This window comes from Xenopus tropicalis, chromosome 7 (assembly GCF_000004195.4).
Source record: "Xenopus tropicalis strain Nigerian chromosome 7, UCB_Xtro_10.0, whole genome shotgun sequence".
In the NCBI taxonomy this organism is placed as follows: Eukaryota; Metazoa; Chordata; class Amphibia; order Anura; family Pipidae; genus Xenopus; species Xenopus tropicalis.
The window spans coordinates 24,994,632-25,017,264 of record NC_030683.2 but is presented as its reverse complement, the minus strand read 5'-3'; the positions used below and the strand labels follow the sequence as shown (position 1 = coordinate 25,017,264).

Here is a 22,633-nt window from a genome sequence, read left to right as displayed (position 1 = left end):
TTATAGAAGCCACTCTGGCATTTTCCAGAATCCACAGATTGCCAGTCCAGGCCTGATGGGGATCTTGAATTTGTTTCCCTTTACGTTGTATTGTAGTGTAAGGGGAATAAAAAACCAAAGGAAGAATAACCTGGACCTCCTTCTAAGCTGTTTATTCAGCCAGTCACCTTTCTCTAACCCCAATCAATACCAAGTGGAAAAAACATTTTATGTTGGTTGCCTTTCGTCTCTTTTTTCCAGCACCCCCAATCTCTTAGCCCTAATGTGAAGTATAAAATGTGGCCCTAATCCTCAACCATTCAATTATAACTTTCCTAAAGCTAATCATACAAGTAAAGGTCCACTTGTTTGGTGAGGTCGCCAAACAAGTAGATCTTATACGGATATGCTGATCTTGAGGTACATGATATCGGATCCCAATGCAGTATAAGCAAGTCTTCAGGGTGAGAACCACATCAAGAAAAAATGCATTCTTCGCCCAACGAGATTTTGAAACCCTTCCAATCTACATCTGACCGATTTTTGGCCAGATACTGGTCAGAGAGGCCCCCCATACATGGGCCAAAAAGCTGCCAACATGGTCTGTCTAAAAAGAATTACTAATATTAAAAGACCTCAACAGATCACCGTTAAGAATGAAGGCCAAAGGGGCTTACTTATCAAAGAAGCACTATGTTACTCAGAATCCCAACTTAATATTGGGCACCCACAAAACTGAGCAGTCCATTTCCCTGTGAGTTACAAATGTAGGGTGAAATTAGCATCTGTGTTGGTAAATCACATACAAGTTGCAGCTCCAGTTTTATGTATGAAAACTCTTGATACACCAAGGCACTTGCCCTTAAAGACTGCGTTGGTGCAACACTCTAAGAATTTCTTGAAAGTAACACATGCTCAATGCAGGTGTGAATTCTATGCCTTCACAGTGTCCATGTGCCCTGCACTTTGCACCTTGCATTCAGTTAATCAGAAACGCTGAACAGGAGCATTGGCACTAGGTGAAAGTTGTTAGAAGCAAATAAACAAGTACATTCTTAATGGCATTTCAGACATCTGCTTATAAAACAAAAGCAAAAACATGATAGGAAATCTTTTAAAGCTTCCCTGGGAGTTGAGCCATTTGTATTTAACTCCATTCGCAGAGAAAATGCTAGCCAGTGACTATCTGCGAATCTTGAGTTATTCTGATGTTCCACAAGTGTACTGTATTAGAAGTTTAGCACATACATGTATTTCATGTATGGATGGTTTACATCAGTGATCACCAACCAGTGGCTTGTGAGCAACATGTTGCTCACCAACCCCTTAGATCTTGCACCCAGTGCCTCAAAGTAAGTGCTTATTTTTGAATTTATGGCTTGGAGTGTTAATTGCATAAAACCTAGGGTAAAGCCAAACAGAGCCTTTTATAGGTTGCCAGTCTACATAGGGGCTACCAAATAGCCAATTTTAGCTCTTATTTGTACCCCCAGGAACTTTTTCCATGCTTGTGTTGCTCCCCAACATTTTTTCCATTTGAATGTGGCTCACGGGTATAAAAAGTTGGGGATCCCTGCTTTACATGATTCAGGAACAGGAAGTGCCTAGTACATTTTTTTACCCGCTGGTACAGATACTGTGCCTCTATTCTGTAAGTGAAATCACTATTCACAATAGAAAATGAGCCCGGCTATCCACTGAACATCAAAATAACAGAAACAATGTGAGCACTGACCAGAGCAGGTCAAAATGCCCAGGCATCGAGAGTTTAAAGGAACAGTAACTCCAAAAAATGAAAGTGTATAAAAGTAACTAAAAGATAATGTGCTGCTGCCCTGCACTGGTAAAAGTTGTGTGTTTACTTCAGAAAGTCTACTATCATTTATATAAATAAGCTGCTGTGTAGTATGGGGGCAGCCATTCAAAGGAGAAAAGGCACAGGCACATAGCAGATAACAGATAAAACACTATTGTATTCTACAGAGCTTATCTGTTATCTGCTATGTAACCTGTGCCTTTTCTCCTTTTTTCCAGCTTGAATGGCTGCCCCCGTGGCTACACAGCAGCTTATTATATAAATTATAGTAGTGTTAAGGTGGCCATACACGGGCCGACTATAGCTGCCGATATCGGTCCCTTGGAGCGATTCGGCAGCTAATCGGCCCGTGTATGGGGAGAGCAGAGCGGCCTGGCCGACCGATATCTGGCCTGAAATTGGCCAGATCTCGATCGGCCAGGTTAGAAAATCTGGTCGGATCGGGGACCGCATCGGCTCGTTGATGCGGTCCCCGATCCGACTGCCCCATTGCCGCCCACATAATCCGATCGTCTGGCCCCAGGGCCAAACGATCGGATTATTATTTTTTTTACCTAAATGGTCCCCGATATCGCCCACCCGTAGGTGGGGATATCGGGGGAAGATCCGCTCGCTTGGCGACATCGCCAAGCGAGCGGATCTGCTCGTGTATGGCCACCTTTACTGTAGCAAACACACCAGTTTTACCAGTGCAGGGCAACAGTGCATTATATTTTTATTACTTTAAAGCTCTTTTATTTTTTGATGTTACTGTTCCTTTAAGGCTAGCATTCAGACTAATTTTATCCTTTCCTAGGAAATAATAAGCACTAGATGTCTGCTCCTTGACGTTATGTCAGATGTTTTAGTTCCTTTTTGAAATGACTGACTTGCTGAATTAACAAACAACTGTTCCAGGTTACCGGGAGCAAACGGTTATGTGCGCAAACCTTAAAAATTGTCTCGCTTGTACAGCAGTTTTCGAACGGCACAATATAGCCAACTTCATGTCCTATATTGACATCCATTTCGTCTGCCACTCTCATGGCCAGCCATACTGCCGTCTGCTTGTGCGCCTGCGTACACACAACTGCCCCATGTTGATAGTGCCCTGCTAAGCAGTATTCTGCGCACCATTGAGGAATCTGAAATTCAGAAAGGAAAGAGCAGTCAGTATGCAGTAATTATAATAGGATGCAGCCATAGAAGTACATTTGGGCACCGTAGTTTCACTGGTAAATCACATACAATCATAGTAACTCGAAGGCTGTTGCAGAAAGCTAAGCCAGAAATATGCAGTGTTACATGTTCAATGTCAGATATTCTGAGGGGTCAGATTATTTATAAGCACAGGTATAACATATGTTTATGTGCAGAGGTCTGTCTGTCATTTATACACACAAATATTCTTACAAAGTATTAAGCCACAACAACTTTTATAATAAAGACTAGGGCAGTTAGAAAAGATGCCCTGTGGCCCCTCAAGGGGTTGTTAAGCCTCTTTAAAGGACAACACAAGTGCCATTTTTTGAGAAATGCTGCAGGTAATACATTCAAAATGCCTTTGTGCATATGCCATTCCCCTCAGGGCTCTCTAGACTGTTATTTGGCATTTTCATTTTAAGTCATCTGACCCACAAGCTTGTGGTACATCCCTGTACATGTAAAAGCTGGACGTCACTGACCTAGATAACCATAAATCTGTGTCTGCACATGAAAGCCAGTGCAGACTGAAAAAACAGCTATTTGCATATGGAAGCGCATATGCTAGGAAGATGGGAGATGATTAAAGCTTCCTAATATTTCCAGTAAGCAAATATAAAGAGAATACAAAAATACAATAAAATAATGATTTTCTTTTTGTCTTTGTGACAGTTAAAGTTAATTTCCTGTTAAGCAGAGAATACTTTACTCTGTTCCCATGAAGAAACTGAAGGCGACTCAAGCCAGAGCCTCCATGGATTTCAAACACCCCATAATGTGTGGGTCTGCAACTAAGTATTCAAACAGTTTATTGTTTGCAACACTGTAGCAAAGCAAGTAAAAGGAGAAGCTCCTTGGGTTAAAAAGAAGAGGGGACAAAATGTTAAATCTAAACTAGTATTATTTCAAAAGAGAAACTGCAGGACACTGACAATGGTAATAACAATAAAATGAACTGTTTGGGTCTCACACTTACTTGTGAACTCTTTCCGCTCTTAGGTCCCGCCGACACAACCACAACTTGGCTGTTAGATAATCGCTCCAAAAAGTCATATTTGGCTTTCCATATGGGAAGATCTTCTCTTTCTTTTAAGAGTTTGTAAAAACGAGATGAGTAAGGCAAACCATCAAATGGATTTAGTTCCAAGTCATTAAGTTCATCTCCTTCCACATCACTTGAGTCTGTAACATCGAGGCAACAGCTTTTCTCTTCGGAAATGAGTTCATCGCCGTCCTGTTCATAGGCCTCTAGTGAAAGAGCCATCACCAGATATGGAGTGGGATGATTTCCATGAATCCAGCATCAGTATAACACAAAGGAAGCCCTGGTGGATGTACGGGTTCCCTTTAGCTCTATGTTGTCATTTCTCCTTTGTGAAGTCAACAGATGAGTTTGGGCACCTCCACACTGTCAGCAAAGAAGTTTGTTAAAACTTTTAAGTGTTGTATTACAGCGTCACATCTATTAGAAATAAGGAAAAAGGTATTTTAAAGCAGTGCCCTACTTTCCTCTGTATTCTATAGCCTTGCTGCTGCTGCTGTCTGGGGAATGATTAAGCAAAGGCCGTACTGGCCGGCCCTCTGTTACACGTGTCTGCATCCTGATTGACTATGAATAGAGAGCAACAGGAGTGAGGAGGTTATTGTGATTGTGGGGATGGGTCATGTGCTAGCTTAATCTCACAACAAAAGAGTTAGCCATTGTGAATACAAGAAGCAAAAAAGCACCGTGCATTGTGCCATAAGGACAAAAAAATCACATTTATAGATTCACCATGTATTTTAGTTTTAATTGATTAGCCGATGTAAAATTGTAATGGCACTGTATTTAAACACATTCAATACCTTATGGGAGGTTTATTCTACTAAAAAGCAGTTTGTATCCTATTTCCCTTTAAAAGATACTACAGCATAAGGGTATATTCAGGTACTATATATTATATACAAAGCTGAGGCATCCTAAATATCTCTTTAGAAAAGGTAATAGGTCAACTCACACATGATTCAAGAGGAATCCCACTGCTAGGGCCCCATTTTATACCTAAAAGGTTTAAATTTTTACCCCCATAGTGCTCAGTTACAAAGTACTGGTGTCAGAGGATGCCTGGCACTTTGTGTTGTGAGTGCAATGCATCCCTGTACTTACTGCCATAATAGTGGTAACTACATGGCCCTGCTGTGTCTTGCACCCATCTGAATAAATTAAAAATAGGGGGTGTAAAAGGCAACACCCACATACCACCCCCAGCTTGTTAAATACAACTCTGACAACACAGGCACTGCTGTAGCAGTGCAAAAACCATGGCGATTTGCACCCATTTTTTGCACTCTGGACCCTGCCCCACACTTGGTAAATGAATCGAATGTCTCTATATTTCTTTTATTGTTTGGAAACGTGGCAGTTCACCATGTCTTATGAGAAAAGAAACTACTCCTGCTTTATCTTGATTAGATGTTGTGACTCAATATACAACTAAAGACTCCTGTATCTTTGTGAGCAGAGAAGATGCTGTGTGTGCCCCTGGCTTCAATGATTTTTTAAAGCATGTGCTCCAAAGTATAGAAAGATCCTTTATCTGGAAAATGCTATGACCCAAGCATTCCAAATATACCACATTCTTAATTATAGTTCTTCTTTTACAAATTACTGCTTATCTAAGCAATCTCTAAAGTAATTATGTACTTAAGGGTTGGGCAGTGTAAACAGACATGCTTTCTTAACCCCATCAGTGCCTTGTCCCTTATAAGGTTAAGCTCAGCACCTGTTTTTTTGGTTTCACACTTTACAAGAAATTTGAGCACAAGTATAAACAGGTTTAAAAAATAACTAGGCACATTTAATTATCTTGGTGGCGACATTTTAGCCAAGATCAAAGATATGATGAAAAGGTGCAACTCATTGGTTTTCCAGAATTATAGATGGCCTTAAAATGGTTTGTATTGTAATAAATAGGTTAATAAACAAAAGATTATTCATTTCATTGAAATCTGTTAAATCATTGTATGAGATTGTATGCTCACCCTTCTATTGTTCAGCTCACTTAAAGGAACAGTAACACCAAAAAATGAAAGAGCTTTAAAGTAATAAAAATATAATGTACTGTTGCCCTGCACTGGTAAAACTGGTGTGTTTGCTACAGTAACACTACTATAATTTATATAATAAGCTGCTGTATAGCCACAGGGGCAGCCATTCAAGCTGGAAAAAGGAGAAAAGGCACAGGTTACATAGCAGATAACAGATAAAACACTATTGTATTCTACAGAACTTATCTGTTATCTGCTATGTGCCTGTGCCTTTTCTCCTTTGAATGGCTGCCTCCATGGCTACATAGCAGCTTATTTATATAAATTATAGTAGACTTTCTGAAGTAAACACACAACTTTTACCAGTGCAGGGCAGCAGCACATTATATTTTAGTTACTTTTATACACTTTCATTTTTTGGTGTTACTGTTCCTTTAAGCTAACAAGTCTGAACAAATGAACAAGCAAAACCTGGAGAGGAGCTGCAGCTCCAGTAACAGACATTACATGCACTGGCAGATAAAACTGGCCTTTCACTTGCTCAATAATTGTCAGGCACCAAATAGGTCAGTGTATGGAATCATGAATCTCTTTTGTAGTATGCAACTCATTCCAGAGCATGCCTGGGAACAGTTATAGGTATCTGCCATGACTGGGGCACAGGTGGGAGTTCTGTTAAGAGCCCCTTTCGCATTGGGTGGAACAGACAGATGTGGCGAGTTGATTTGCAGACCAAAAAAATAAGGAATATGTCCTAAGGAAGAGGAAGGGCTGCTTGAGCATAATATGGTAGGGATTGGTGGTTTTCTTTTTCAAAACACATCAGTTAATTGAGCTTCTCCAGCAGAATCCTGCATTGAAATCCATTTTTCAAAAATACAAACAGATTTTTTTATATTTAATTTTGAAACATGGGGCTAGCCATATTCTTCATTTCCCAGGGTGCCACAGTAATGTGACCTGTGCTCTTATAAACTTGTGCTCAGTCACCCCCCCAGCAGCCGATCAGCAGAACAATGGGAGGGGAGCAAGATAGCAGCTCCCAGTAGGTATCAGAATAGCACTCAATAGTAAGAAGTCCAAGTCCAGCTTGGGACTCCTCCAGTTACATGGGAGTAGGAGAAACAATAGGTTATCTGAAAGCAGTTCTAATGTGTAGCGCTGGCTCCTTCTGAAAGCTCAGACTCAGGCACAATGCACTGAGATGGCACCTACACACCAATATTACAACTAAAAATACATTTGTTGGCTTTTATGACATTTTTTATGACATTTTAAATGGTAGAGTGAATTATTTGCTACGTAAACATTGTAATTGTTGCTTGCATCTTTTAAATCTCGTTATATACTATGTGCCAATGACAATAAAAATATATTCTATTCTATTGTAATTTAGAAATAGAAAGTACCCCATAAAATCATGACAGTATCCCTTTAAATCAGGGCCCCATTCTAATTAGTCGTCAGACCCCATTGCCAACGCTGGTGACTGGGCAGGCAGTGGGCTAGTAGCCCAACTCTCCCTCTAAACAAGGCCCTGCTAAGTATTATGGCACCTCATGATTTCTGATGGCAGTCCTGTTGATAGTGAACACTCAGCTTAAAATAAACACATATTTATATTTATAAGCAAAGATGCTGCACTGTTTGGAACAAAACCTTGTTATCTTTCTTTTATTCTACATGTGAAAAGCACTGGCAGTTTAAACACATAATACAAAGATATAAGAATACTAGAAAGTATTGGGATCCACAACAAAACAATTTCCGCCCCCCCAAACTCTAGGAATAAAACATCTCTCATAAATCTATTTAAACTGGCTCACTAAGCCTGGGTCGGCCCCCTTTATAGCCATGGTCCTGGGCAAGACTCCTGCGCTCTATGAGTGATGAGAGACTTTATAATATAAACACTACAATATATATACAGTTATAAACTCTCAGCAACACCCAAAACGTCCACACTTTGTAGCAGAAAGACCGCATATTTTCGCAGGTAAAGTTAAAGCCTCCAGGCTTCCGTAGCCAGGATTGGCCGCGGCGCTACCATGGTAACCAGGTGACAGCGTCCCCCACTGCTACAGCAAACAGGGGAGAGAAGTGGTAGGCGCTGAGTCGGGCAGTCGGGAGCATGGCGCTGTCAGGTAGGGGTTCAGTACATGAGATGACATTACCTGAGGCAGGTTCCCCCGCTTCCCCTGTGTGAGACTGTGCCGGGGGAGAAGGCTGGGAACCTGGGAAGGCTGGGGCGTCGGTGACTCGCTGGCAGAGCGCTGAGCAGGTAGCGTGGCAAGCTGTGTGGGAGGAGCGATAGCCCTACACTGGCTGAAGGGATGTGACTTCCTTTAACCATAGGTGTGCCACACCCTACTTAAAGGAAACATGTCAGTAAAAATGTAGTTACATAGCCGAGAGGCACAGATGTTTTGTTAGATGCCGACATGCTACAACCTGGTTTTTGCACCTTTAGCCATAACTGTGGTGAGTTCTACATAGCATTCTGTGGTTCTTCAGCTGCTGTACAACTGCAACTAGCAACATCGCAATCAGAGTAGTCTGAGAGCTGAGGATTCTACAACAGCTACAAGGCTGAAAGTTTTAATTTACACAATTACCCCAGAATATATAGAAGCAGTACCCTAGTCTTACTGTATTGCCAGCCTTGCCCAGCTGAAGTCCTTCGTTACAATGCAGCAAGGGCCCAAGCATGGGTGCAGACACACAGAGCTACTAGTAGCAGCTACTTGTTCATGGCTACTAAACTGCAGAAAATACCCTGCCATAGACAGTACTGAGAATAGCCTCTGCTAAAACATACGTAGAGACAATTATCAGTAAATGATCAGCATTGTCTAATTTAGTAGCCACAACAAGTAGCTGCTACTAGTAGCTCTGTGTGTCTTGACCCTATAAAGCAGTGATCCACAACCAGTGGCTCAGGGGCAACATGTTGCTCCCCAACCCCTTGGATCTTGCTCCTGGCTTGGAGGCCAGTTTTGGTTGCATAAAAACCCAGTGTACTTCCAAACAGAGCCTCCTGTAGGCTACCAGTCTACATAGGGGTTACCAATAGCCAATTACAGTCCTTTTTTGGTACCCTCAGGAACTTTTTTCATGTTTGTGTTGCCCCCCAACTCTTTTTATATCTGAATGTGGCTCACAGGTAATAAAGGTTGGGGATCCCTGCTATAAAGGATAAAAATCCCACAGCCGTTCAGCTGGAGCGGCCCCCTGCGCAGCAGGCTGGAGGTACATTTCTTTTACAGTTTACCCTTTTGACCACAGGGGGGCAATCTGGTTGGCCTTGGTTGTTGCTAAACTATCACTTCCACCACCCCTGACAGCCTTTGCCCTCCACCATTTGGTGACTGATAGCACCCAGAAACCCCCTGAGCCAGTTGACAAGACTGATTAACCTTAGACTAAGAAAGCCGTCCTTATGCCAAATAGTATTAGGAATGGACAGTTTGGCCATTTTTGATTTAGGATGATGGAAGAAATGGTTGAACCACCCCCCGAATCTCTGCCTCCTATATCGGCTTCTTTGCTTTTTAAAGTGGTAGTTCAGAACTTTTAGTATCGTACAGAACAGTGTTCCCCAACCAGTGGCTCGTGAGTAACATGTTTCTCCCCAACCCCTTGGATGTTGTTCCCCATGGCCCCAAAGTAGGTGCTTATTTTTTAATTTCTGGTTAGGAGGCAAGTTTTGGTTGCATAAAAACCAAGTATAATGGCAAACAGAGCCTCCTGTAGGCTGCCAGTCACATAGGGGCTATTAAGTAGCCAATTATAACTGTTACTTTCAGTTCCAGGAACCATTTTCATGCTTGCTCCCCAACACTTTTTCCACTTAAATGTGGTTGGGGATCCCTGGTATAGAATGTCCTATTCTTAGCAAACTTTTAGTTGGTCTTCATTTCTTACAGTATTTTAAAATGATTTGCCTTGTTCTGCCTCTTTTCAGCTTTCAAGTGGGGGTAACTGACTCCAACGCTCTGTGAGGCTACAATTTTATTGTTACTTTTTATTACTTATTTGTTCAGGGCCTCTCCTATTGATCCTCCAGTCTCTTTTAAGCTACTGCTTGGTTGCTAGGTTAAATTGGACCCTAGCAACCAGATAGCTGTTGAAATTCTTATTGGTTGCTATGAGTTACTGCTCCTGGGTAAACCTTATTACATAAGGGTGTTAGAGCAGAAATGTCACAACAATCTGTGTGCTGCTCAATGCTATGATATTCTGGGTCTTCCAACTGCTGCACTGCCCTCTGCTGGCTATTGGCAGTTCTGCACTAGCTTTAGTGAAGGAAGAACTGGGCATGGAACCAGTATCCCTTTCCTTACCATCTTCATAATAGGCAGCATTGGCAACATTCCTGCCCATTTCCCAATACTAGCCAACACCAGCCCAATAGGCTAGTATAAGTAGGATTTGTAATGTATGATTATTTGCTGTACTGTGTTTTACCAAAAACTCTTATGTCTTCTTGTGGTGTAATGGACCCCTGACAAAGTCCTGGAATAGAAAGGGGAACCCAAAAGTCTTTTTAATTTAGGATAAAAGTATCCAGAATGCTTGGGTGCTCAGGCTTTCTAGATACAGGGGTTTATCCTTAATTTGGACCAATGGGTCAAGGCACAATGTTGCCCAATGCTAGGGCCCACTTAACTTAAAAAGAATTTGGCGATTTTTGTGGATGATAGGCTGTGAAATGCTAGGCAGTGTCAGTCAGTGGGAGTCATTTGCAGCTTGCTACAAAAAAAGCTGATCGCTGGTTGCTATGGGTTTTTGGACAGGTGCAAATTTGCCCAGTGTTAATAAATGAATCCCAAAAATGTCTTCTAAAGCAAATTGCAAGTACTTTTTGTATAAGAGTCTTTAGGAAAAGACAGCACTGTCTTTCTTCTCTACTGCTGAAGTAAGACTTTGCAAAAGGTGAACATCCACTTTGATCCCAGATTGCTGGGATATTTTTCCCATGCAACAGATCAGCTCACCAGAATCCACCAATTTTATTAACACTTTTTGTGATAATCCATATAAAATGAAGAATTAATTGTTTAAATAGGACACTGTTCTGTTTCAACTTGCTGTGCTTAGTGATAGTTTCCTTACATCTGGACCGGGATCAATATAGAACACCACTCACTGTTATTAACAGATCCTCACAGACAAGTTTATTCCCAAAACTGTGAAAAATCTCCCATACATAGACCAATCTGGTCGGTCAGAGAATATTATAGAACATACAAATGGCTGCTAATAGAAAACTGGAAAAACTGTTGAAGAGGGCAGGGGGTAATAATAATATATAGATATAACATACAATACAAACTAAGTATATAAACAGGTTGTGTGTTACATAACAGACTCTATAGGAAATTACAGTGCAGTACAGGTATGGGATTCATTATCCGGAAACCCGTTAGCCAGAAAGTTCTGAATTACAGGATAATAATAAAACAGAACCTTGTACTTCATCCCAACTAAGATACAATTAATCTTTATTGGAAGCAAAACAATCCTATTGGGTTTATTTAATGTTTAAATAAGCTTTTAGTGGACTTAAGGTATGGAGATCAAAATTACAGAAAGATCCCTTACCCAGAAAACCCCAGGTCCCGAGCATTCTGGATAATCAAATCAAATAATAAAGATCTTCCCAGATAATTGATTTCTAGATAATAAAACCCATACATGTTTGATATGAATCAAACCCCCTTCAAGTCAACTTTTTATGACATCCCCAAGCCTTTCAAAAAAGGTTAAAGGGATGGTTTACCTTAAAGTTAACATTCAGTATAAAATTCTGTAGAATGGTCTGTTCTTGGGAACTTTTTAACTTGTATTTTCATTTTTCATATTTTTTGAATTGTCTCTCTGATTTGCCTTTTTCCAGCTTTCAGAAGGGGGTCACTGACCCTGGCAGCTTAAAAGCTATTGCTCTGTGAGGCTCCAGTTTTGTTATTGTTATCTTTCTATTCAGGCCCTCTCTTACAGGGTCAGACTAGGGGGTGCAGGGCCCACAGTGCTCCCACCCGACCGTGTCCCCCACACCCCCTTTCACGTCCCTGCAGGGGCCCCCGCTGAGCCTTCCTTTCCCCCCCGGGCCCCTGCTGGGTCTCCCTAACCACCCCCCTGTCACAGGGCCCCCCACCCGATGTCCTCCCCTGAGCATGCATAAGTTTTACGTGTCAGGGGTGGAACAGTCCGGCCAGGGAGCACCGGGAAGGGTCTGAGCCCTCTGGGTTTTTTCCTGGCGGCCCAGTCCAACTCTGCTCTCCAACCTGCTAAAATTGCTAGATAACCCAAAATAAAGGCCCATTGCTGATCAGAATGTCACACCTACAGCATACCAAAAGTTAGTTTATAGGCAAACAACCTAAAAACAACCTAAGCATCATTCCCCTTAATTCATTTCATTGTGCCCCTTGAAAACAACATAACCCTCCTACTTGCCAGAAATGACATTTTGGAAGGTGTCTGTGAGCTTTACAAGCTACGTACAGTAGAATATCATTGCTAGAGGTTGATCTGGAGGACTGAACCTCGGGAGGAAAGTTAAATTACCAGCAGAATACAGACATTGCTTTCTTGTTATGGATTTGAGATGATTCATGCGTTTTGGGAATTATTATCTCTTTTATGATTCACTTACTTGCGGCATGATTTCTCTATGAAGCTGCAAGACTCTCGGAGGTCTAAACAAAGAACATAACGCGCACTGATGCGGCTTGCATGGGATTTGGAGCTGTGAGGGTTATTTTAACTGCGCCACATCTGTAGCGTAATTTTTCATTAACTTCCTGCTGGATCTTTATGATGTTCTAATCATAAGAATTTATTCACATCCCTTGAAAGATGTTCTAGTGCAGACATTTTCCTTTGAATCTGGGCAGCTCTGGTCTCCTTTTCCTCTGAAGAATATTAAAAGAAAAATGTTTTAAATGTTGCTTCTTTGTGAAAGAATATTTTGTAGTATTTAGAAGTTTTCCATTTTGCAGAATTTGATAGTTTAAAAAGTTTATTCTTGTCTCTGTAAGGAGCCGGCAATATGGTCTAGACTGGGGTTCTGCCTAAGTGCCTATTTTCATGAGATCTGATTTATATGTATAGAACACTTAAAAGAAAACTGCCATGGGAAAACATGTTTTTTTTTCAAAACGCATCAGTTAATAGAACTTCTCCAGCAGAATCCTGCATTGAAATCTGTTTTTCATTTCCACGGGTGCCACAGCCATGTGACCTGTGCTCTGATAGACTTCAGTCACACTTTACTGCTGTGCTGCAAGTTGGAGTGATGTCCCCCCCATTCCCAGCAGCCGATCAGCAGAACAATGGGAAGGTAGCAAGATAGCAGGTCCCAGTAGGTATCAGAATAGAACTCAATAGTAAGAAATCCAAGTCCAGTTTGGGACTCCTCCAGTTTCATGGGAATAGGAGAAACAATAGCTTATCTGAAAGCAGTTCTAATGTGCAGCGCTGTAGCTCAGACTCAGGCACAAAGCACTGAGATGGCACCTACATACCAATATTACAGCTAAAAAAATACATTTATTCGTTCAAGAATAACATTTTAAATGGGAGAGTGAATTATTTGCTATGTAAACAGTGTAATTTAGAAATAAAAAGTATCTCATAAAAATCATAACAGTATCCCTGGTGTCTGATTTCTGAATGGCGATAGCATAAGAAAAGGGTAAGCTCCCCCACACCCTAAATGTGTCCAGAGGTGTGCAGAGGGAGTATTTAAATCTATAGCTATAGGCTGTTGCCCTAGGCACAGGTCCACTGTGCCTACAGTATATATACTGTAAATATGTCCCTTGGCCTGAATAGATATATGATAAAGTAAGAATGAACACTATATTCTAGCCTTACAGAACCAGGGCCGGACATATAGCACAAGGGGCTCAGGTGTAAAATATGCAACACCCAAGGACATGCACACATTGATTCATTGACACATTGACCTATCATTCTCCTTTTTTTTTTTTGGCTGGGTTAGTGACTGTCAACAGCCAGATAGCATTTTAAATTGCAACACTGAAAGATCCAGAGGAGGAAAGAAAATAAGAAAAAAAAAAACCTATTAAAAAATGAAATTTTAACTTAAAGTGATCTACCGCTTTAATACCAATTATTTTGCCACCTTTCAATATACAGGGATAGGGGTAGTATACCTCCTACACTGCCATTCATTTCAACACTGTAGGTAGCTCTAAAATAATCTTTAAAAGGGTGGTTTACTTAGTTGATTTTAAGTATGTTATAGAAAGTGCTATACTTAACATCTTTTCAGTTGCTCTTTATAGTTTTAGCAACATTTGTCTGCTTCTTTCCTTCTTTCATTTGGGGGGGGGGGGGGTCACTGCGAAACAACTAATGCTGAGAGGCTACAATGTTTTTGTTACTTCTGTAGAGTGTAATCTATTGTGTACAACCTGCATCTGCCATGTATAGTCTACTTTGGCTGTTCAGCATTAATAAGTAAAATGGAAGTACTGCAAGCAAATCTATCACAAGCGTTGCTTCCTAATGTATTTATTGCTGACTTTTTCAGTCGCGGTTTCCTTGGCACTGTGACAGAACGCTAATAGCATTCATAACGCTTTTTATGTCATCTGAGGTTTAAAATTGTACAAATGACATAATTAAATGAGTGTTTTTAATTGTAGCTTTGCCGTTAAACCAGTCTGAATTTTTTTTATTTATGAAAAATAATGTTGTTGACAAGATAAGGTGACAAGAAATAATTATTCAGAATAATAATATTCTAACAATTGCAAATAAATGATGAAAACACAGCTCACTGATATGAATGTTTAATATATTTCATTTATCTCTGTCTGGTTCCTCACAAACACATCTAAGGGACACTTATAGCCTGTTCTTATTATTGAAAAATAAATTGCCTCCCTCTATTGATACTTTGCTTTAATCCTAAGAAGGTTAACTGCCTTGAGCTAGTAGACCTTACAATAGAAAGTATCAGGCCATATTATACAGGTATTGGATCCGTTATCCAGACAGTCCTGAATTACGGAAAGGCCATCTTCCATAGACTCCATTAGAAGTAAAAAATATTATTTTTTAAAAATGATTTCCTCTATCTCTGTCTGATTTCTCACAAACACATCTAAGGGACACTTATAGCCTTTTCTTATTATTGAAAAATAAATTGCCTTCCTCTATTGATACTTTGCTTTCATCCTAAGAAGGTTAACTGCCTTGAGCTAGTAGACCTTACAATAGAAAGTATCAGGCCATATTATACAGGTATTGGATCCGTTATCCAGACAGTCCTGAATTACGGAAAGGCCATCTTCCATAGACTCCATTAGAAGTAAAAAATATTATTTTTTAAAAATTATTTCCTCTATCTCTGTCTGATTCCTCACAAACACATCTAAGGGACACTTATAGCCTGTTCTTATTATTGAAAAATAAATTGCCTCCCTCTATTGATACTTTGCTTTAATCCTAAGAAGGTTAACTGCCTTGAGCTAGTAGACCTTACAATAGAAAGTATAAGGCCATATTATACAGGTATAGGATCCGTTATCCAGACCTGAATTACGGAATTACGGAAAGGCCATCTTCCATAGACTCCATTAGAAGCAAATAATAATAATTTTTAAGAATTATTTCCTCTTTCTCTGTAATAAAAACTGAATTTTGTACTTGATCCCAACTAAGATATAATTAATCCTTACTGGATGCAAACCAATTCTGTTGAGTTTAATTCATGTTTAAATTATTTTTTTAGTAGATTTTAGGTCTGGAGAATTCTGGACTACAGGTCCCGTACCTCTTCTTGCTTATAACAGCCCTGTGCAAAAGATAAAATAAGGCAGACCACATCTATTTTTATTGCTTCCCAATTAAGTCAGCCTAAAGTAACAGCCCAATTTGGACAGTTTTGGTGGGACTGAGCGGGCAAATTGGGCCTCCATCTCCCTCTCTGCTGCTGTATGCTGGCCCCCAAGCATTTCTTGGCACACTGTGGCCCCAAAGCACTTTTTGAAACTAATGCCCCCCCAGAAAATTTCATGACTAATACACTGAAAATGCTCCCATCCCAAGCCCTGCACAGATTTTAGCAGTAGTGAACCCCTATGTCTCTTCTTTTCAGATGAGTGCAAGTGCCATTTATATAATGTGGGGTGTAATGACACAGTCTTATTTCATGAAACTGCAACAAGCACTCCAAAAGGGGGTTAGCATGCCAGTGTGCAGACCCCCTATGGGCATGGTTTGCATTTGGAGCCAATATCTGCAGGGATCTCTGCATTTTTGGTTTTATTTGCATTTTTATTTATGCCTCAACTCCCAAATCTCCTAGTTTGCGCTCTGTGTCTGTATCATTTAAAGCTGATGTCCCACGGAGCGGTTAGTTGCCTATGATAGATCTCTGCTATCGCGGATGACTAACTGCTCTGAAATGCCTTTCCGAATACCGAAGTGTTGCAAAGAGCTTTCCACCAGCAACTCCAATTGTTGCCGGTGGAAAGCTCTTCACAAAGCTTCGGTATTCCTAAGTTGCAAAGTTTTCTCCTGCAGGCAACTTCATGTGACTTGAGAAAACCAAAGCAATGCGAAGGGCTTTCCACCAGCGACTCCTATTGTTGCCGGTGAACAGGCATTTTGGAGAGTTTAGTTGCCTGCTACAGCAGAAATCTGTTGAGGGCGACTAAACCACTCCGTGGGACATCAGCCTAAACTGACCACACTCATATGCCCTGGGCAGAGCTCCTGTAGAATGCAATTTCATGGCAGTACAAGGTACTGTTTTATTATTACAGAGAAAAAGGAAATCTTTTTGTAAAATTTGAATTATTTGATTAGAATGGAGTCTATGGGAGATGGCCTTCCTGAAATTTAAAGCTTTCTGGATTACGGGTTTCTGGATAAGGAATCACATACTTGTATATGATATAGCTATTCTTTGACAGAAACATATATTGATTCCAGCCAAAGCTTTACGTGTAAGGAGTTTTGTGTTCTCACCATGTCTGTGTGGTTTCCTGTAAGTATTCTAGTTTCCTTCTATACTGTGACCATACTGTGTGTGAATATGATAGGAACCTTAGATTGTAAGTTCCATTGGGCCAGTGACTCATGGGTATGACAAGTAAAGTGCTATTTGAATAATGGATAATTGAACATAACTTTGCCATGAACATTTGCTGTTATTCCCATATATTTCCCATTAAATGAGGTCTAGACCCAGTTATCCAACAGAGGACCCCTGTGCAGTACAGTGGGGTTTGTGGCTATTGTGGACATTGTGTCCCCCAACCCCTCTGGTATGGGAAAGCAGGGGTATCTTAAGTGAGGTTTTGTCAGTTTATGAGGTGGGCCTGTGCAGGGGCTCAGAGTTTGCTTAGTGGGTTTAGTTCTCCTTTAACCAGGTAATGATAGCTGAAGGAGGGCAAGTTTTACTTCTCAGTGAAAAACTATGGCTAGAATTTAAAGTGTACTGTCCCTTACCAATGTTGATTGCAGTTGCTTCCTCCTGCTGAAAATGTTATTGTCACAATCAAACTTGTTCCTCTTTTTAATCACATTTTCATCCACCAACCACCACTTCTTTAATAGTTCACATTGGTATTCACTGCACCTTGCATCTGCAGATAGGCTTTATAGCAGCTGGTGGCTGGTACAGTAAAGTCATATCTATCTATATAAGCTATACAATCAGAATGACTCTTTCTGTGAGTGAAAGGGCAGAGAATCCTCCATGGCCTTTTATCTACATATTTTTTAATAATTTTGTTTGGTTTGTACTGTTTTTACTCAATATTTGCCAGTGAAATATTAGTGACGTATCATAACATTAAAAGGGGACACATAGGGTAAATTATATTGTAAAGATAAGTAACCCCCTAAAGTGTAACTTTCCCAAACAGTCTACCTTAGCCCCCTTGCCAAACATCATGTTTATGTTGCCAAAACGCTTACTTCTATTTGAGAAACCCTGATAAAAAATAGTATATTTTATTATACTATCATACTATTATTACACTATCTTTGACTATTGTGGATGCCATGTTGGTTCCACTGATATCATGATGATTCCTTTATCTTTATCCGTAAAGGAAAAGTAACACTACATTTTTTCAAGTAAAACAATCTACTCTACCCTGCTCCAGTAATTGCCCTATCCTGCACACTGTTTATTATTTTGAATGCTTTATTAGAAAATACCTTCTAATACCTTCTAATACCTTCTGGTCATTTCAAATACGGCGATACAGCGATCTTCCCTCTGCACAATCCACTATGCGACGATCAACATCTCCTCCTTGCCCGACTCCAAAACTGGAAGTCAGTTGTTTGCCTGTACAGAAGGATGGCTGGGAGGAGATGTGGATCGTGGCATAGTGGATTGTGCAGAGGGAAGATTGCGGTATTTTTTACTTAAAAAAATTTAGTGTTACTTTTCCTTTAATAATGGCTTCTACTTTTTTGAGGTTTCCTGGCCTTTAATGTAAAATTGCTCGTTGTGCTTTTATAAGCACCTTTTCAATATACATTTTAAAAATTGCAAGATATTAGCAGTTTTGTTATCATTAAATGTATCAAGAGCGCCCTCTGCTATTCAGCGTGAGTAATGACTGGGCATGATAGCAAAAGCTAATTTTACCTCGCTAAGGGGCAGAATAATCAAAGCACGAATTTCAGATTGTTAAAAGTACGATTGGAAAAAATTCGGAGCAACCACAATAATTTCTGATGTGCGTATTTGAAAACTCATGTCGTGGTCGTACAAAAATATTGTGGTTGTGATACGAAACTTACTAAATTTTTGTATCCAAACTATTGTAAACTGCACAAAACCTTTCTGGCTTTGAAACTTCAATGCAGGATTTTGGAAGCTTTCCATAGGACTCAATGGCACTCTGCAACTACAACCTGGACCACGAAAAAGTTGTGCAATTTTAACAATATTATCGTGGTCATTACAAAAAAAATGTTCTAAAAATTAGAAAAAATACAATTTTTTTCTGAAAGAAAAAATCGTGGTTTCATGAATGGGTCTCATAGGGGCAGATTTATCAAAACTTGAGTTCAAATCTCGAATGGGAAAAATTCGGATTGGAAACAAAAAAGATCGCAAATATCACGAAAATGCTTACGAAAAAATTGTATTAGTCACGATAATATCGTATTGTTGATCCGAAAGTCACAAAGTTTTCGTACCGAATGATTGTAAACAGCGGCAAAACCGATCCGATTTTTTTGCGCTAAAAATATGAAAAAGTCGCAAAAGCCCTGAAAAAGTCACGCAAACGTTGAAAAAGTCGGACAAGGCACGAAAAAGTTGCGGAAAATACGATTGGACCAATCAAACGAACGCTCGGAGCTTTTGTGGATAAGTAAATGTGCCCCATAGTGTTTATTCAGTGTCCCCTCCCAATGTTTAAACCACCAAATGAGGAAAAAATGAGACAGTGCCACATTCTGCCCCATTCCACCCCAACCACTAACAGTTACAACTGGACATGGGGCTGGAACTAGGGGTAGGCAGAAGAGGCAAGTGACTAGGGCTCAACAGTAAGGGGGGGCACAGGGCACACTTCTGCCTATAATTCTTGCTAGAATTCAGGAGAGCTATTGTGCCACCTGGGGGGCCCAGTCAATAAAAACTGGGTGCCACCATCGTTAGCCTCACCACTAACTGAACAGCACCCCAAATTACCCAAAACTCTGCCCACTTTCCCACAAAACCCAACCCCTTTTTGGTGGGTTACAGTGTGAATTTTGGGAGGTAGACTTACTTAATAATGGGAGATGTATTTATTTGTAGTTAGACATTTGATACTATGTATTTTCTGTACTCATCATTTTTTTTTTGCATTTTTTAAGCAGATGTTAATTCAGTCCATTTTACAAATACACCTAAAAGGAATAGGTTTCCAGCTATTAGAAATTGCATACACATTCTGCTCCTATTGACCTTGGCACCACGTTTCTGTCTGCAAATTCCTGTAACTAGACAATGGAGTTTTGGAAATGTGTAAAATATATAAGTAGTAAATGTTCCAATGTAAGGGCAGACTGAGTGGGCTCAGAATTCTAAGTGCTTGTACTTTTATTCCTGCTGCCAGCTTTCATGTACTTCCTTAATTGCCTTTTCTTAGGGCACGTCTGTCATGACCGAATATTATTTTAACATTCTCCTCAAGCGCCATACTTGCTTTCCCTTTTATTAGGCAGCTCTACAAAAATAATTACCAACCTACAAATGGTTAATTGGACCTTGTAATGTTTCTTCTTTACTTTGAAAGAATACAAAATTGATCAGTGCCAGATAAAGTGACTCTGCACTGAAATGTAATTGTTTAATTGTAACCCAGACTTAGCATTTTCATGGGAGCTGGTGTTCATAGGGACATGTAGAGCATACTGTATGTATCATACCCTCAAGGACCAGGAGTTGTCATAGTTAAATAGTGTTGAAATGACCAGAGTCCATCAAGTTCACCCCTTCCAAGTAAACCCAGCACACACAAACCCATACTGACCTATCTATCCACTCACATACAGACCCATACTGACCTATCTATCCACTCACATACAGACCCATACTGACCTATCTATCCACTCACATACAGACCCATACTGACCTATCTATCCACTCACATACAGACTCATACTGACCTATCTATCCACTCACATACAGACCCACACTGACCTATCTATCCACTCACATACAGACCCATACTGACCTATCTATCCACTCACATACAGACCCATACTGACCTATCTATCCACTCACATACAGACCCATACTGACCTATCTATACACTCACATACAGACCCATACTGACCCATCTATACACTCACATACAGACCCATACTGACCTATCTATCCACTCACATACAGACCCATACTGACCTATCTATACACTCACATACAGACCCACACTGACCTATCTATCCACTCACATACAGACCCATACTGACCTATCTATACACTCACATACAGACCCATACTGACCTATCTATCCACTCACATACAGACCCACACTGACCTATCTATATACTCACATACAGACCCATACTGACCTATCTATACACTCACATACAGACCCATACTGACCTATCTATCCACTCACATACAGACCCATACTGACCTATCTATACACTCACATACAGACCCATACTGACCTATCTATCCACTCACATACAGACCCATACTGACACTCACATACAGACCCATACTGACCTATCTGTACACTCACATACAGACCCATACTGACCTATCTGTACACTCACATACAGACCCATACTGACCTATCTATCCACTCACATACAGACCCATACTGACCTATCTATCCACTCACATACAGACCCATACTGACCTATCTATCCACTCACATACAGACCCATACTGACCTATCTATCCACTCACATACAGACCCATACTGACCTATCTATCCACTCACATACAGACCCATACTGACCTATCTATCCACTCACATACAGACCCATACTGACCTATCTATACACTCACATACAGACCCATACTGACCTATCTATACACTCACATACAGACCCATACTGACCTATCTATACAGCACACACAGACCCATACTGACCTATCTATACACTCACATACATAAACCATAAATAGCAACATCAAGATTTTAGTTTCACTTTAGTATCCAGGTTTAGCCTTGGATACTATGCTTGTTCAAGAACTCATCCAAGCCTCTCTTACAACATCACTAGGAAGGGCATTCCCCAGCCTCACTGCCTTCAACGTGAAAAACCACCTACGCTGCTTCAAATTAAAGTTCTTTTCCTCTTCTGGGGGCTTCTGGTGCGCTTTTATAAAAAACAGAACATCCCCTATCTGCCTATAATCTATACAACCAGCACTTTGCTACTGTTCAAATACTTTAAAGCCCTATTGTAACATTGTGCATCCCATTCTAACAAGCTATTGGTGTTGGCTCACAATCCACAGGGCAGCTAGAGTGGGTTTGGGCAATAAAATGGGCTTCCACTTCAGGTACACGCTAGTACAGGGCACCACTGCCCATCACAGCTCACACAACTCCTGCCCACTTTGTTGGTTAGATATTCCATTTTTAAACTTTCATTTAATTTTAGTGTAGGAGAATGTAATTCTCTTTGGCTACTATTCAATAATATATATTATTCAATAATATATCAGTACATCTTTCTGTTCATGCCGTAGGGTATTTCTTGGTATTTCTGCAAGCACAGCAGCAGCATTATTAAGCTCAAACATCCTGTGCCCTGGCATGGTAAATGCTCAGTACATAAATAACCCAGTTTAGAATATCTAACCAAACCATGCCTATGGGCTCCACCATTAATGCCAGAAATCGTTATCTCCAACTTTGTGAAACTTGATGCTAACGTAGCCTATGTAATACATCACAACAAGACACAACAAACAACATCGCACAAAACGAGCTTGTGTAATAAAAGGCTATGAGCAATATGAGCAATATGAGCAATATGAGCAATAACCCATAGCAACCAATCAGCAGGTAGCACAAATTTAAAAGCTGTTTAAATTTTGGACTGAGAAAGGTCTGAGACTTACTGGAGAGTGATTGGGGCAGTTCTGTCAGGTCTTAGGCAGTT

The 22,633-nt window shown here is 40.4% G+C and overlaps 2 protein-coding genes across 6 annotated transcripts in view; one reads left to right on the top strand and one right to left on the bottom strand.

The window, feature by feature from the left end:
• Positions 1-8,340, bottom strand: part of dhx32 (DEAH-box helicase 32 (putative)) — a 38,212-nt gene extending 29,872 nt beyond the window's left edge. The window contains exons 1-4 of one of the 4 annotated variants that reach the window (XM_031906149.1): positions 8,179-8,340; positions 4,483-4,586; positions 3,954-4,385; positions 2,725-2,919 (exon numbers count right to left, since the gene is read on the bottom strand). In XM_031906149.1, the coding sequence (XP_031762009.1) occupies positions 2,725-2,783 (59 nt within the window). In that variant the 5' untranslated portion in view covers positions 2,784-2,919; positions 3,954-4,385; positions 4,483-4,586; positions 8,179-8,340. Of the gene's footprint in view, positions 1-2,724; positions 2,920-3,953; positions 4,440-4,482; positions 4,587-8,178 lie in introns of all 4 variants that reach the window. The other 3 variants (XM_004912720.4, XM_002932650.5, XM_031906150.1) reach the window with 3 other exon arrangements.
• Positions 8,049-22,633, top strand: part of fank1 (fibronectin type III and ankyrin repeat domains 1) — a 75,664-nt gene continuing 61,079 nt past the window's right edge. The window contains exon 1 of one of the 2 annotated variants that reach the window (XM_002932651.5): positions 8,049-8,148. In XM_002932651.5, coding sequence (XP_002932697.1) covers positions 8,136-8,148 — 13 coding nt within the window. In that variant the 5' untranslated portion in view covers positions 8,049-8,135. Of the gene's footprint in view, positions 8,149-8,389; positions 8,486-22,633 lie in introns of those variants that run through there. The other variant, XM_018095828.2, reaches the window with a different exon arrangement.